Here is a 16,547-nt window from a genome sequence, read left to right as displayed (position 1 = left end):
GCTCCGGCCGCCCCCCCCCGCTGGGGGGGCGGGCGGCCGGAGGCTTTTTTGCCTGGGGCGGCAAAAAAGCCAGAGCCGGCCCTGCTAAATACCTTTGTGAAGCTGGGCCTTGCATCTAAGGGACCATAGTGGCCTTCTGTCCTTAGTCAGTGGCCTTAGACAATATCATTCCCCACCCCATGTCACGGTCTGTTGTTCTTGTTGAAGATCCCATTACTTAGAAATGGGAAACACAACATTCTGTAGAGAGAATAAGAATCTAGACATTTCAGGTTGCTTCTCAATACACCCAGCTTGAAACATTCACTGTCCATTAAGATGTATACGCCTCTGAAAGCCATTTTATACTGGGATCTGTTCCAGCTGATGGAATAGCTCCCTTCCCTCTTCTTTCTTTAACAGGTCATGTGTTCATAGTTTAATAAAGGCACAGAGAGCTGCATGCAATCACTCTGCAGCTCCCTCGCCTGTAGTTCCCCATCTCCCTCTGGTTTTTTTTTTTTTTTTTTTGACACTCCATAACCATGTTTTTGGCTCTGTAAAGCAATTTGGGATACAGAGTGTACGAAATCAAGCAGTTCTGAATGGCTACAAACAGCGCCAACCTGCTGTGTGAGCTCAGCATCTGCCCATGTTAGCTTTAAACAAATCTAGTGCAGCTGGTGGTGAAAGGAAATCAAACCGAGGGCATTTTGGGTAAGCCGTCAGGTAATGAAATCCAAGTAGGCTGTGAATTTGTGGCTTAGTGATGCTGGAAATCACCCCAGGCTGCTTTGTAAATAGGTTTGATGCTGGCTGCAGCAATGCAAGGTGCTGACCACATGACAATGAAAGCTGTGCTAGCCCAGGGCAGATGCGGTTAGGCAGTGATCCGTCAGTTCTCAGAAATATAGGGGCAGGTTCTCTGCTGCCTCTCCTGAGGGGTCTAGAGCAGGGGTAGGCAACCTATGGCAGGCGTGCCGAAGGCGGCACGCAAGCTGATTTTCAGTGGCACTCTCACTGCCCAGGTCCTGGCCACCGTCGGGGGGCTCTGCATTTTAATTTAATTTTAAATGGAGCTTCTTAAACATTTTAAAAACCTTATTTACTTTACATACAACAATAGTTTAGTTATATATTACAGACTTATAGAAAGAGACCTTCTAAAAACGTTCAAATGTATGACTGGCACGCGGAACCTTACATTAGAGTGAATAAATGAAGACTCGGCACCCCACTTCTCAAAGGTTGCTGACCCCTGCTCTAGAGCATAGCACCTGTGGGGGAGAGGGCAGGGTAAAGGTGGCTATAAGCTGCCCTCATGCACCCTCGTTCTGGGCAGCTGCAGGGGCCAGGATGCCCCTGACATAAGTTAGAGCAGCTCTGGGGTCTCCAAGCCTCCCCATGGCTGTCTGTGGCCTGGATGCTCTGGGCGTGCCCCATGCCGGCTTCCTATGACAGAGCCTGCAGTGGGGCAGGGGGTAGTGGAGGGCTGTCTGCATCGGCCCTCTGCTGCTCCTGTGGCCAGTGGAATTCTCCTGCAGCTCCTCGACAGTCCGAGTCGGAGCTAGAGTCAGCACTGATCAGAATCTATAGTTTTCTGTTTTGTCTTCCCTCCATTACAGGTTAGAATTTAGCTTTGATTTTGTGTAGCTGCCCAGTGCTGCTGGGATCTGTAAACGAAGCTGGATTCTTCGTGCCCCTTAAGTTCTCGCCGGTAATGAAGAACTGGAACTTTGGTGTCACATAGTGTTGTTGGTGCAGAGGAGAAGCCGGTACTCGCTCTCCTGGCGCTGCAGGGCTAAGAGGAGGACAAATGTCCTTTGGTCAGCAGATGGGAAGTGCTGAGTAGCACTTCCGCTAGCGTTCCAAGGGGGCTTCAGGGGGAACGCTTGTGTACGTGTGACTGCACGTGAGTCAGGCTCGGATTCCCTGGCCCAACTCGCCTCCCTTTACATCACAAACCCCGTCTCTCCCCAGGTGAAAATTCCTCCAGTAGTGGGGGGTGCCCCAGTGGGTACAGAGCCAGCGATGTGCAGTGCACTCTGACAATCCCTTGCTAGCCTCTATTCCATTGGCTTATTGCCCTGAGGCTCTAGCCTTCTCCTGATTTCCCCAGAGAATCTGGGAGCTGTAAAGGACTCCCCGAAAGCCCCCCGTCTCTCCCACCCCATGGGGTTGCGTAGCAAGGTGCCATTTTAAAGGAGTGGTTTCTCTAACTGCTCTTGAAGCTTTACCTAGGGAGGCAATGCGCACAGCCCACCGCCAGGCAATGCAGCGTGTGGGGTAGGAGCGACCAGGGCCTGTGCTTTGAGGAGTATTTGGTGCAAGGACCGATCCTGAAGCTGACCTGCCCCCTCATGTCAAGGAGAATGTACAGACCTTTCCCTCTTTCCTTCTTCTCACGCAGCTCCATGAAACTACAATATGCAGAAGAGAAGCCCGTCCAGCTTTTCCCCGAGTAAGCACCAATCTTTGTAATGTCTCCCCTTTGAAATGCTTTTCCTCTCCTCCGGGCCTAGTCCTCCGTTATTCAGTGGGTTTTTGTTCTCCTCTGCAGGCTATTTTATCCTCAGCCCAGATCACTGGATCAGAAGTAAGTTTCCTCCCAGGACAGCCTGATTCTGCGACCCACCCCCACCCCCTGATGCGAGTAGCACCACTGACCTCAATTTGGGGTGCTCGGGGGTCTCTCAGGATCGGACCCTTTAAGATGATGGGTCAGGTTGTAATACCCTTAATCGCACTGAATATATGAGTAGGCTAATTGAAGTTAATGAGGCTACTTGTGGAGCAAGATACTACTCAGCATGAGTAACGGTAACAGAATACAGCCTCATGACGACGAATGGATGGCTGTGTTTCATCCCCAGGCTGATGCATGATTTTCCAAGTATTTTGGTGTTTGGTGTCTTTGGCCCCATTCTCTTTTAATCCTCCCCCATTAGCCAATGAGGAATGACTAGTTAGGTGCTCAGTTGCTACGGTGATGGGCAACAGTATAAAACCCCAAGAGAGGAAGTTTCAATTCCCTTTGGGTACATCATTAGGATTTGGAAGGATCCTTGCAATGCATTTCCAGAGTGATGACTTACCAGATTGAAAAGTGCAGTCACTAATCTCCGCCTGGCTTCCCCTCTGCAGGAGTGGGCCCAACCGGAGCAGTGTGTCTGACGCCCCTAACAAGTTCCCTTCATTAGACACCATTTTAACGTGTGTGTGTGTATCCATCCATGTTTGCATCCCAATTGCTGTTTTGCTAGGATACATTGGGCCTAATTCTCCTCTCACTCATGCCGGTGTAAATTGAGAGTGACTGCAGTGAAGTCAATGGAGTTATATTGGTGTAAGTGAGAGGAGAATCTGGCCCATTGTATTTTATAGCAGCTTTAGGTGTGAAATGTTTCCGAGGGGGGAGGGGAGCTAATTAGTGGTTACACATGCTACCCTGGGTGTATAAATACCATGGAGAATGAGTCACCCAGAGAGATCCAGTGAAGCCCTTTGTAACGAAAGAAAATGTGATACAAGGGATAAACTTACTCCCAGGGTGTCCAAAAATAAGACTTCGGGTAACTGAACTGGAAAGAGAAGATCTTGATTAAATTAATGTGTTTTCTACATACAAAATCAAATTCTATTCTTTCGCCCCCACCAGTTCCTGAATTTATTTTGTCTCGATATCCTTAGACTCCCATAATGTACAAGGAAGTCACACTCAAGGCTCCTCAAACATTGTGTCCAGTCAGACTTTTTAAAAGAAACAGCAGATTCAATGTAAAACACGGGCCACCAAGCTATTCCCCTGATTCCTTGAACCCAGCTGACATGCCCTCTGTGGCCTTAGGGGATCTAGGCTGGAAGGTGGGGTCGGGAAGAGAGCTGCATATTGGCATAGTCCCAAAACATGGCCAACCAAGGCTTCTGTTAAGTCTCCACAACAAATAGCTGTGGGGCATAGTCTGGAGAAGATTCTGGCAGCCCAGGGCCAGGCCAGCATCATAAAACATATCTCATTAAACACTCCAGAGCCCTTGCAAACAGCCCTTAGTATAGGAAGAAGGATAAAATGTAAATGAACTACTGCAATCAGGAGTAACAGGCCTCTGTTACATGTGCATGAGATGCTTATGTTGCCCTGGTGGAAGAGGGTATGGATTTCACGTAGCTTTGTTGCATGTCTGAATGCTGGGCCAGATATAAAAACATTAGCTATGATCCGACATATGAAAACTACATTTCCAGGCTGGGATAATACAGTGCCACACCAGATTGTCTTTTCATAACCATGGCAACGGGGCCGTTTTGTTTAATTTTAATAATTTTACATATATTTTAAATCCATATGCAGCAACCCATATAAGGCCTGCAACAAATATAAGGAGGGTATGCGTGGCCTCCCCCTGTGTGGAGTTCAGTGGCCCTGTGCAGAGATCCCATGGACTTAAGTACGACATAAGTGGAGCATGGACCTTTTGCTGGCCCCTCTGTACAGGACTGGATTGCACCCTAGGAGCAGAAATTCAAAGCCTGATGTAGCTTGCTCTGAGGCCTCATGCATTGAGGTGATGGAAATAGCTGGAGAGACTCATACAGTCATGAATAAGGCTGCGTGTCCGTCACAGAAGTCATGGATTCCGTGACTTCCTGTGACTTTTGCAGCAGCCAGTGTGGCTGGCTTAGGGGCTGCCCGAATACTCAGGCAGCCCCTGGGCCAGCAGCAGCAGCAGTTTAGGTGTGGGAGGGGGCTCAGGGTTGGGGGTGCAGGGCAGTGGTTACTTGGGGGGAGGAGGAAGGCTCCCCGGAAGTGGCCGGCATGACCCCACAACTCCTGACCTTGGCAGAGGGGCCAGGGGGCTCTGCCTGCTGTCCCTGCTTGCAGGCACCACCCCTGCAGCTTCCATTGGCTATGGTTCCCGGCCAATGGGAGCTGCGGAACCGGAGCTCAGTGGGGGCAGTGCATGGAGTCCCCCTGGCCTTCCCTCCCCCTAGGAGCTGCAGGGACACACGGAGCCGGGTAGGGAGCCAACCAGCCCTGCCAAGCCCCTCCCTGCCCAGTGCCAGCCAGGGTCCCGGGCCACGTGCCACCACCTGGTCCCCCCAGCACCAGCAGAGGTCCCAGACCACTCCCCGCGGTGCCCCCAGACCGCCCCCTCCCCCCCAGCATCGGGGCCCTGGCCCAAGTTTTAGTTACAGGTAAATAGTACAAATCATGGACAGATCACGGGCCGTGACTTTTCGTTTACTGCCTGTGCCCTGTCCGTGACTTTTACTAAAAATACCCGTGACTAAAACGTAGCCTTAGTTACGAAGCCTCCAGGCTGCTGTGAGGGAAAACTCACAATGTGGGAGACTGGCACGTTTCATGTACAGTGGAACTTGAAGGGTTAACTATTGACTTCACACCTGCATTATCCAGCGTCTCTTTCACGGCTATACTGGGCTCAGACCAAAGGGGACTATTTCCTTTTGTTTACCGCCCTTCTCTTCTTCCTTCAGGCGCCTGGATGTGCTGACTCTCACGCCTTGGCTGGCCCCCATTGTTTGGGAAGGAACTTTCAATTCCGAACTCCTGGACAGTGCCTACGAGCCATTGAACCTCACCATAGGGGTGACAGCCTTTGCCGTTGGCAAGTAAGCGCCGCCCAACGGCTCCGGGTCGTGAGGCAAAAGGCTCCTCCCAGCCAGCATTGTCCCCAGCATTGGTCCTGCCATAGATTGGTGCCCTGCGGGTGTGGAGCAGTGAGACCAAGAGGGTGGAATTAAAGGAGTTGTTCAGGGAAGAGAGAGCAGACTAACACGGTCAGGAACAACCTTTTATGCAGGCTCAAGTTTCCCCTTCATAAAAGTAAGGGCCTTGTAGCCTGTTGGTAGCAGTGGCACCGGCTAGAGCCTGGACTGGTGGACTCAGCTAGAAATAGGCATCATCATCATAGTAATACCTAGCTTTTATATCACACTTGTCATCAGTAGATCTCAAAGGACTTTATGCCATTAGCCCCATTTTACAGATGGGTAAACTGAGGCATAGTGTGGGGAAATGACTTGCCCAAGGTCACCCAGCAGGCTAGTGACAGAGCTAGGAGTCTGGTCACCCTACTCAGACTTGATCATCTCCAGAGGCTGGCGTGCAATAACCTACCTTGCCAGCCATCAACCCCCAATTTTAGAGAATCCCCGGAACATCAGATGCAATGTCATGCAGACTTTAAATTAAACGTGTGGTTTTGGTGCTGAGTGTAAGTCAAATGACTCCCCAGTGACTTCCCCCATCTGCCAAACTGGAACCATGCGGGTGATCATTAGACAGTCTGAGAAGAGACCCCTTCTGTGATGGAAAGACCTGCTGCATGCTCTAAGCCAGGAGAGTGTGTCACCTCTGCCCCATATGATCATTTACAGCCCCACAGATCAGATTGATGATGTGTACAGTGCAACGGAGGTGCAATTGCAGTATGTGTAGACACACCCGAGCTAGCTTTAGCTTTAGCTGTGGAGCACGGGCTGTAGTTGGCTTCTTGGCTGGCTAGTGCATGCTGCAGCCCGTGCTGCCGCAGCGTTGCTGCTGTTGCGACCTGAGCTAGCTAGATTAAAGCTTGCTCGTGTATGTCTACACATGCGGCAGTCACAGGTCTGACTGTAGTGTAGACATACCCTAAATGGCCACACGAGCTGTAAGGCCACAGAGAAGCACAGTCAGCAATTTTAAAAGCCCATCCCAGATTCTCTGTGAGAATAGCAAGAGCTGGGACATGTGGGATTTCTAGTTCACTTCAGGTAGTTGTTTGGCCAACGCATGTTCTTTATTGTCTCTCTGCCCTCAGCTAAAGTAGTGCTATTCCAACCCATTGCTCTTGTAACGTGCCCATCGTTATAGCAGTATCTAGGCAAAACTCTTCCTACCACATCATAGTGTATTAAAGATCCCCAGTAACCTGGGCCATGGCCCCTCTGCCCTATGGTGCTATGCATCAATGCCTTTGTGTCTGCACAGGTACACCATGTTTGTGGGCCGCTTCGTGGAGTCGGCGGAGAAGCTCTTCATGAAGGGCTATCGGGTGAAGTACTACATCTTCACCAACGACCCCCAGGTGATCCCCAGAGTCCAGCTGCAGCCCGGCCGGAGCCTCAGCATTGTCCCCATCAAAAAATACTCTCACTGGCAGGAGATTTCCATGCGCAGGATGGAGGCGATAAACAGGCACATCGCAGAGGTGAGCCACCGTGAGGTGAACTACCTCTTCTGCCTGGACATCGACATGGTGTTTCACAACCCATGGGGGGTGGAGACTCTGGGCGAGATGGTAGCGGCCATACACCCTGGGTACTACAACGTCCCTCGCAGCCAGTTCCCTTATGAGAGGAGGAGCTCTTCCACTGCCTTCATCCCTGACAGCCAGGGGGACTTCTACTATGCAGGGGCCGTCTTCGGCGGGCTGCTCAAGCAGGTGTACGAGTTCACCAGGGCCTGCCACATGACCATCCTGGCAGACAAAGCCAATGGGATCATGGCGGCCTGGCAGGAGGAGAGCCACCTCAACAAGCGCTTCTTTTCCCACAAGCCCTCAAAGCTCCTCTCCCCGGAGTACGTGTGGGATGACACCAAGCCCAAGCCGCCTGAGGTGCGCCTGATACGCTTCTCCACAGTGAATAAGAACTACAAAGAGATACGGGACTGATGTCAGGCCCTCTTGGAGGTGTCTAGCCCTCTCTTTTTTAAACCATGCAATCAGGCCCTTAATCTGCTGCCAGTGCGGGATGTGTCCCAGTCAGTGTTTTGGATTGTGGAGCTGGCACTGGGAAGGGCAGGTGGTTCTTTCAGCTCAGGGATGGTGTAAGGTACTTGTTGAGAATGGTGTGATGATGCCATAGTGATGGTGACTCCTTGATCTACTTGATTCCTCTTCCCTGTAAATCTGGGGGCTGCCGTTGCCTGGAGGGTGGCCTTTTGCCAAGCGATACCAAAGCTTAGAATCCCCTGTGTGCTGGTTTAAAAGAAAAACACCCAAATTGTAGTTTGGTCTGAGACTGGGCAATAAAATGACCATCACCCCTGTCAAACCTCAGCCCTGAATGGAAAGGGGCAGTTAACTTTCATGCTCCAGAAGTGTCTAATACCTTAAGCAAGGCTCAATTCGTAATTAGCCTGGGGAACTCATTGCCACAAGGTACTGTTGAGACCAAGAATTTAGCAGGATTCAAAAAAAAGATTGCACATTAATCTGGATAAGGAGAATAGCCACAATTATGGTAAAAAAAATTAAAAGAATAAACAAGGAGGGAATATTAAACCCTCATAGTGCAGGGCATAAACCAACCTCCAATGATTGGGGTCCTGAGGAAGCTTTTCCTGGGAGCAGGTTTTTCTCTAGTTGCCCCCCCCCCCCCCAGGGTTTATTGCACCTTCCTCTGAAGCAGCTGGTTCCAGCCACTGTCCGAGACAGGATACTCAACTAGACAGAAAAATGATCTTATCCTCTCTGGCATTTCCTATGTTCCTCATATCCAGCCCAGTTTTGCAGACCCGAGAGATCTGAACAGATCAGATACAGGTCAGGCCAGCATCTGAATGTCTGCATGCACATCTCAACCAAAGCCAACCTCTGAACCTTTTCAATGGTTCACATGTCTCTGTGGATCACTCAGTCTTCTCTGATAAAGAAAATTTGGCATTGAGGTGTCCAGGGGGATCCCACTATTCAGTCCATTCCGGTGTTCCTAAGCACTGTGAAACAAATTGGCTAGAAGCTGCCGGGTTGCTGGAAGTAGACAGTAACACCTAATGTGTTGTAGCAAATTGGTTTATTTTGCTTTGTCTTATTAATGAAATACTGTAGTGAAAGGGCAAGTTCTACTCTGGGGCTCCCTCCTCCAGCATAATAAACGTCAGGTGACAGTCAGCAGAGGGGGAGTGGAGGTGGGCCGAGGTTACGATTTGTTTGACATGAGAACAAGGAGAAGCCGATCTTGTTACTGTGCAGCCTCAGAGCCTGACTCTTCCTCTGGAACCAGAAGAGAAATACAACTGCAGGTAAACAACAATCACCTGCAACGGTGGCTGCCTAATTAAGGCTCAAATGCCACCCACTGGGCTGAAGCACCTGTGCCATAAGCATCTTTCAAATAGCTCCTGAGGCACGCGGCCAAAGAATAACGCACGTCTTTGCCACGCTCATTTAATGTGAGCAGGGAGAGGGACCACGGGCAAGAGCAGAGAATGCTGGAGCACAGCTCTGCTCCTGCACTGGAAAGCAAGGAGGGGAGGGGGCAGAGGTGACAGGGCTAAGCTGTCTGTTTCCAAGGAAACCGTTCAAAAAAGACTCATTTGGCAGGAGAGGGAGAGAAAATGGGGAAGAGGCAGCTGGCTGCTCTTGCCGCAGATAATTGCTAAATGGCAGCGAATCAAGCGGTCCATTTCCAAATGCGAGTGGCTTACGAGGCTATTCCAGTATCATGTTTGCAGGCTCCGATTGTCACTCAGGTGTGTCAGGGTGGGCATTTACCTGCTGCAATGCATGTTAGAAAGCCCCTCGGCCTGCCCATAAAATGTATAACAACAATGGAAAACACTGCCCCCCACCAATCATCACCAGCTGGACACATTGGGCTCCCCTGTGATGCTTTCTTCATTAGTGCTTGGATTCTGAGGTGAGAGACGCCTTAGAGATATTTGGATCCCCTATTAAAGTGCCCACCTTAGAGAATTGTGCTCCTTGTCCCTTCCTCGGAATAGGGTGACCAGACAGCAAGTATGAAAAATCGGGACGGGGGTGGGGGGTAATAGGAGCCTCTATAAGAAAAAGACCCAAAAATCGGGACTGTCCCTATAAAATCGGGACATCTGGTCACCCCACCTCGGAACTAAGCTCTGCATGGACCAGGAGGCCAAGGGAAAAGCCCCATCCTATTTCAAACCTTAGCCTTATGCCCCTCCCCCCAAGAGCTATGGCTATTATTTGTATTGCAGTCGTGCTTGGAGATCCCAACCAAGTTCAGGCCCCCATTGTGCTGGGTGCTGTACACATATGGATTAATAGGTGATCAGGCCAGAATGGACTATTGGGCTCAACTAGTCTGATCTCCTGCATACAACAAAAATTTCACCCAGTGTGGTCTATGTCAAGCCCATAACTTGTGGTTGAGCTAGAGAGTATCTCATAGAAAGGGATCCAGTTTTGGCTTGAAGACTTAGTGATGGAGAATCCACCACTGCCCTAGGTCAGGTGTTTCATTGGTTAATTACCCTCACTGTTACAAATGTGTCTTATTTCCCATTTGAATTTGTCTAGCTTCAGCCTCCAGCCACGGGATCTTGTTCTGCCTTTGTCTGTTACATTAAAATGCCCTTTGCTATCAGAAATCTTCTCACCTCCAAGGTTTCCAGACCGTGACCACGTCACCTCTCCATCCTCACCACACGCAGCAAGAAGCAGTCCCTGCCTCAGGGCCATGCAGAGGGGATAGTAGTACCTGCTTTCATGACCGCTGCTCATGGGGCCTCAGTTAAAGGTGTCTGTATCCAACTGTTTGAGAGAAGTTGCAGTTTGCTTCCCAGTCTGCTGCTAACCTGGTGCTTCCTAGCCCTCCTCCAGCCAAATCAAAGGCCTGCAGTCACCCCCATGATTGGCATAGCATAGGGTCTAAGCTGTATCATGACATGGGCCGTGTCGTCCCTGGCAGGCCCACACGCCGCAGCATCTCCCTAGGGCTGACCTCCTGTCATGCAGCCTGCTCTGCGAATAGCGCTCTGCGGGGCTGCAATTTGTAACTGTGCCTGGGGAGTCTCTTTGCATCCAGGCAGCAGGGCTGTGTGACAGGTGAGACGCACGCACGCCCTGCCTGGGGGTGGTGGTGGGGGGTTGGATTAGCTCACGCTGGCTGAGCTCCTCCTTTAACAGACAGGAACCAGTCCTCTGCCATCACCTCTCCCTGCTTCACCCCTGCGGAACCAAGAACACTCCCTTCCCCAACACTAGTAGCAGCTTTCACTCCAGCAGGAGGAGAGCTGGAGTCTGTCTATGGCAGCCAGCCACAGGGCACTATCCCCTGCCTCTGTCCGCTCCCAGGTGGCCTCCGTAATTAGACAACAGCTCGATTCTTCTTTCCCCTACAGCTCAGGACAGCATTAACACCAGGGCAAAGTGGGTCTAAGATTCCTTCATTCCAATCGGGTGGCACTCTGCCCTGCTGTCAATGACGGCCTGAGAGCCATCACCTCCCGTATACAGATACTTTAGTTAACCTTTTCCAGACTTATGTACAGATTCACCTAGATTGTTTCAAGCAGAACGAGTTTAAGGCTATCTGAACGCAAAACCCTGGCAACTTTGAACCAGGAAACTTCACTTTTTCTCTCTCTTTGTTGAACTGATTTAACAAGAGTTAAATGAATGCCAGTAACCCTTTTTTTAAGGATTTTATTCTGAGGCTTTGTAGCAACATTTTGCCATGAACAAATTTTACTGTCAACTCACAGGTCCAAACTCTTTCAAACATGTATTTTCTCCACTGTGCAGCTGTGGCCCTGTTACTATAATTAGAGTCTTGCTCTGTAGTGACATCTAGTGCCACTGGGCGTAAATGAGAACAACCTTTATCCACAGTTCTCCTCTTCTGTTGAGTTTCTGTTCTGTTCACAGAGCCGTGGATGCCTATGTTCTGTTGCAAGCGAAGGAGACTACGAGAGACAGTGGGGCATGGTGGGCTAAACGTGGAATCCAGTCCTAGCTCTGCAGCTGACTTGCCTGTGGCCTTGGGCACATCACTGCACCTTTCTGCCTCAGTTTCCCCACCTGTAAAGTGGGGATAATTCTTCCCTACCTCACTGGGATGTTGGGAAGATGAATTAATGTTTTCAAAGTGCTTTGAATATGTAATCATCATATAAATGCTAAGGCTTATTTTATAAGCCAGGAAACCAGAGATAATCCCCTACTGGTCTTGAAAAAAGTTCCGTTTTCCATTTCTACATAGCACCAGCTGCCAAGGGTGGGTAGCAGAAGCCTTAGTCCTGGTCTACGCTAGGGGGAGGGATCGATCTAAATTACGCAACTTCAGCTACGTGAATAACGCCGAGCTGGAGTACAGGAGTCGACGGGAGAGCGCTCGGGGGTCGATTTATCACGTCTAGACTACACGCGATAAATCAATCCCTGCTGGATCAATCGCTGCCTGCCGATCCGGCAGGTAGTGTAGCCATACCCTTAGTGTGTTTCAGCTGAAGAACTGCAGCTGTAGCAAAGCAGCGACCCCTCTAGTGCTGAGTGTGGTATAGACGAAGCTAGGAGATCCAGTTATATCTGTAGTCAGCAGTGTGAGTTCTGGGTATGAATGGAGCCAAGCCCTCGTGTAAGGCATAAAGCCAGAACTCTAGCCTGGAGGGGAGAGTGTTATCATAACAATACGGAAGCTTTGTATGTACAAACATGAACCCGTTTATCCTTGCAGCACCTCAATGAGCTCAGGATTATCATCCTCCTGGTACATATGGAGGACTGAAGCTATGAAGTTAGGGGACTTGCATAGAGGGAGTTGGTGGCAACGCTGGATTTAAAAGGCAGGAGATCCTGTGAGACCATGCCTGGCAATAGACAGTCTCTAATGCCTGCTGATAACAGACTTGATAACAGGTCTCAGGACACCACAAACTCTCCTCTGGCCTTTTCTTTGAGCGATCTAACAATACTGACTATAGACATACACGCTCACTGGTTTGACTGAGGCCTAGCCCAGCAGGAACCCAGAGCCGTTCTCAAAGCTATGTCGTGGTCTCTGTGTGGGGTTGCCAGGTGTCCGGTTTTCGACCGGAATGTCCAGTCAAAAAGGGAACCTGGCAGCGTCTGGTCAGGTGCTGCTGCCTGGGGGGCAGGAATCCTATCTGCCCCCCATTTTGCTCCGCTGTGCCCCAATTGCCCCAGCCCTAGCCCCTCGCTACAGGGACCGACCCCTCCCTGCCCTGGCCCCTTGCTCTGGGGACTGACCCCCGCTATGCCCCGATTGGGCTGGCAGGCAGGCTCCGTGTCATCTCCTCCCAGGCTGGATCTGCAGGCAGCAGGTGAGTCCCGGGAGAGGGGGGAGTGAGCGAGGGGGGGAGGAGGGAAAGGAGTCAGTGGGGGCGGGGCCTTGGGGGAAGAGGCGGGGCAGGGAGCGGAGCAAGGGTGTTCGGTTTTCAGCAATTAGAAAGTTGGCAACCCTATCTCTGGTGACACCACAGATTAGTGGTGGTTCTCAGTCCAATTCTAGTGGACAGGGGGCCACCCCACGCTGCAGACTGGAACCCCTTCTTGGCCAGAGACTGCCGGTAACCTCTCAACCCAAGGAGTAGCTCCTGTATCATCTGAGACCAGGCATGTTGGTGGGGCTCTGTGTTTCAGAGGACTTCAGACTCCAGGGCTGCCAGGCTGGTGCCATCCGCATTAGAACTGAACTTACTGCTTGAGACCTCATTTTTACTGCTCCAAAAGGGCCTGGGGAACCCAGCCGGCCTGGCCCTGCAGTTCTAATCGGAGCCAGCTGCCCAGGAACCTGACTGGGCCCACACTCCGCCAGCATGTGTGGGCGGCCTCCTCCCCTCCGCTCCTGCCTTGCCCGGCATCACTCTGAAATGGCACATGTCACCGCCCGCATAAATATGAACTAGGAGTCTCCTTTAAACAGCAGCCTCTCTGTTTCCATGGAAACCCTGTTCTGCTCAGCCCTCTTCAGTATCAAATGCTCGGCACTCCAGCAAATTGATCGTGCGTGGAGATTTCCACCAGCTTTTGCCTCCTTAGTTCCCTCAGCGCTTCCATTTCAGGTGTCAGTTTGAATAGAGATGAAACGGCTGGGGGTGGATGTCATTTGCGCAGCGGCCCCACAGTCACGATACCACGCGGCGCTAGAGGACGGGGCTCGGCTTGGCTAATTAGATGGGTCCTGCTGGGATGTGGCTGGCTTTAGTCATCTCAGGAGGCCTCTCCCGCCTCTACTCCCTCCCACTGCCCTGCCCCTACTGATAGCCTTACAAAATAGCTCTCTCCAGGAATCAGTGCAACTCATTGACTGGATGGAGGGCTCACTTGCATGGGGAGACTCTGGGAAATGGTGCAATAAAGGTTTCCAGAGGGCCCATCCCGCTCCATTGGATATCCCCCATCCCTAGGGGCACCCCCAAAATATTCCCCTGTCTGTTGTGTGACCCATGTCCCCCTTCCTGTTGGCTTCCTGGTTTTCTGTCTGCTGCTGAGAACTTGATCTGGTTTGCCTCTGCCGGCTGCCTGGTGTGTGTGAGCAGGGTAGGGGAGGGAGCAGGGGTTAGTCACTGAGGGAGGAGTGGCATATCTGGGAAGAGACAGGGACCAGCATCTACTGAGCACAGCAGGTCCCCTGCCGGCGACCAAGTGGCAGTGTGGGCTCGTCAGAGCATTGGTCCAGCCCAGACAGGGAAACCAGCTCAGATAAAACCCAGGCCCTATCTTGAGGTTTGACAGCACTGGGCTGACCTCCCTCACGAACCTGTTTGATTCAGGGCTGCTCCATGGATCTGGCCCATGCTTTGAAGGGGGACCTGACATGTGTCACTACAGACATCGCACCATCACGCCCAGCCAGTTGCAGGCCCTACTTCTCTCTGACTGACATCAGCCCCAATTTGAGCCCGCCTTTGTGGAGCTCTATGACTCAGCTGAGCCCCAGATGGAGCTAATGGAACAGCAGCATCTGCTGCAGATTGTCAGGCCCTCGCTGGGGGGAGCAGGCCCTCCCGGGGCCGCCCAGGGGAGGGAACTGGTCGGAGGAACTGAGGCAAAAATAGACTCTTCTGTGTGCGGCAGTGTGAGTAGACAGATGTGCAAACCCAAGAGACATCAAGGGGCTTTGCTTTCACCCTTACGCCGCTTGAGCACTTTGTGCTGGGCACATGTGACCCGGAAGGTAGATCCATTTTACAGGGTGGTGCTGAGGGTGAGAGCCAGAGAGCAGGTAATCCAGGGCAGTGCCCTCCTCTGCCAGGCTGGTTCTATGCCCTCACTCCCTTCCGTTTGCAGTTTGCCAGGTGGCCTTTGGCAATGAGCAGCCCTTTTCCGCTCTCCCTGCTGGAGCTGTGACAGAAAGAGACACCCAGGGACACTGTGGTGCCATAACAAACTCATCGTATTTCTGCTGGGGTGCAAAACGCCTGCCTTGGGGTGCAGGGCAATGAGAAAAGCATTGAGTGTGAGTGACATCTGGGTGTCTGCAAGTGACTGTGTATGTGTGTGATTGTGCACCTGTGATGGACTCTGCCTGGGTAATTGGTGTTTACGAGTGACTGGCTCTAAGTGTAACTGTGTGTGGTTGTTGTGTCTGTGTGTAGCGGTGGGCCGAGTGACTGAACTAGATCACTGGTGCCCAGCTAACATGGTTTTGAACTCAGCTGTCTTTGTCTATGCTCCATAGTGCTTGACCGGGGGCTCATTAAAATATTATGCTTAGCACAATTACTAACTCATTTGCTCCAGGCAGGCAAAGCCTGGGTGTCTGTAAGACAAAACCCTACCGCTCCAATGGGCTGAGGATCATTACGGGGTGATCTTAAATTCGAAGCACTGACACCATCCCTCCCCTAATTGCCTGGGAACTCTCCTGTCTCCTCGTTTACCCCAGGTGGGCGCAGAGCTCCCAGAGGAAAGGCTGACCTGGGGGAAAAAACCAACCACTCTGCCTTTCCCTGAACCACACGCGGCTGGATCTAGAGAATCACCCGATCGCCTGCTCCAGCCCCGCCTGGGCGATTGGCTTCCTGGCTGCTTCATTTGCAAAGATTTTGTTGTTGTTCTTGCTGCTGCTCTCCTGGCTGGAGGGAAGTTTCTCTGCCCTGGAGAGGGATCCAGCACAGAGACCCGGGGAAGAAGGCTTTATTCTGGAGCTCCCGTTAAACGCCTGGTGCCTGATTCATTCCCTCCCCTTCCACCCCCTTTGCACACACACGCTCACGCTCTCTTTGCAAATTGTTGCAGCCCAGCCTTGGTGGCTTTGCAATCTGCCGCCTGCAACGTGCGTTTGTTGGAAAGCTAGCTAGCTTCCCCCGCCCCGCCACCGACCGGGGCACGAGCTCTCGGCTCCCACACGCTGGATTTCCCCGCAGGAGGAAGAGGAGGCGAAGGCAGGGACTGGGAGCTTTCCGAAAGCTGCTGCTGCTGCTCCGTGGGGTTGTTTGCAGACAATGGGAAACTGACACAGCCCCCCGAGGAAATGTGTCTCCTGGAGATTCCTGGCGGCCTTCGGTTCCCTGGATCCCGCTGATTCCGCGTGGAGCTCCGAGCAGCTCGGGCTGTGATTTTTGATTTGCAATGTGAGCAGGGCAGCCCTGTGTCGGGAATGCCGGCTCATCACCTGCCCCTCCTAGCCTGTCAACGCCTTGAGCCTCTCAGCCCTGACCAGGGATCTTACCCGGGGGATTCCTTCCTTCCTTCCAGCGCCAGGAGATGGAAGGCAGCCAGTGACCCAGCAGGGCTTGGGGTGGGGGCTAGGACCAGCTTCCCCTCACCCCTCCTAGCCAGACCACCCTCCATCTGAATCCCTGAGAGACCGGCTGAGCGGGTGGGATCGAG

At 51.9% G+C, this 16,547-nt stretch overlaps 1 protein-coding gene across 3 annotated transcripts in view; it reads left to right on the top strand.

The window, feature by feature from the left end:
• GBGT1 (globoside alpha-1,3-N-acetylgalactosaminyltransferase 1 (FORS blood group)) overlaps window positions 1-10,233 on the top strand; it is a 20,180-nt gene extending 9,947 nt beyond the window's left edge. For 2 of the 3 annotated variants that reach the window (XM_024210409.2, XM_024210410.3), the window contains exons 4-7: window positions 2,390-2,440; window positions 2,540-2,575; window positions 5,479-5,613; window positions 6,974-10,233. In XM_024210409.2, coding sequence (XP_024066177.2) covers window positions 2,390-2,440; window positions 2,540-2,575; window positions 5,479-5,613; window positions 6,974-7,658 — 907 coding nt within the window. In that variant the 3' untranslated portion in view covers window positions 7,659-10,233. The remainder of the gene's footprint in view (window positions 1-2,389; window positions 2,441-2,539; window positions 2,576-5,478; window positions 5,614-6,973) is intronic. The other variant, XM_024210411.2, reaches the window with a different exon arrangement.
• Window positions 10,234-16,547: the final 6,314 nt, after the last annotated feature.

The sequence above is a fragment of the Terrapene carolina genome, unplaced genomic scaffold (genome assembly GCF_002925995.2).
Source record: "Terrapene carolina triunguis isolate 2854851 unplaced genomic scaffold, T_m_triunguis-2.0 Scaffold238, whole genome shotgun sequence".
NCBI lineage: Eukaryota > Metazoa > Chordata > Testudines > Emydidae > Terrapene > Terrapene triunguis.
The sequence above is the reverse complement of the archived record's forward strand: the minus strand, read 5'-3'. Positions and strand labels throughout refer to the sequence as shown.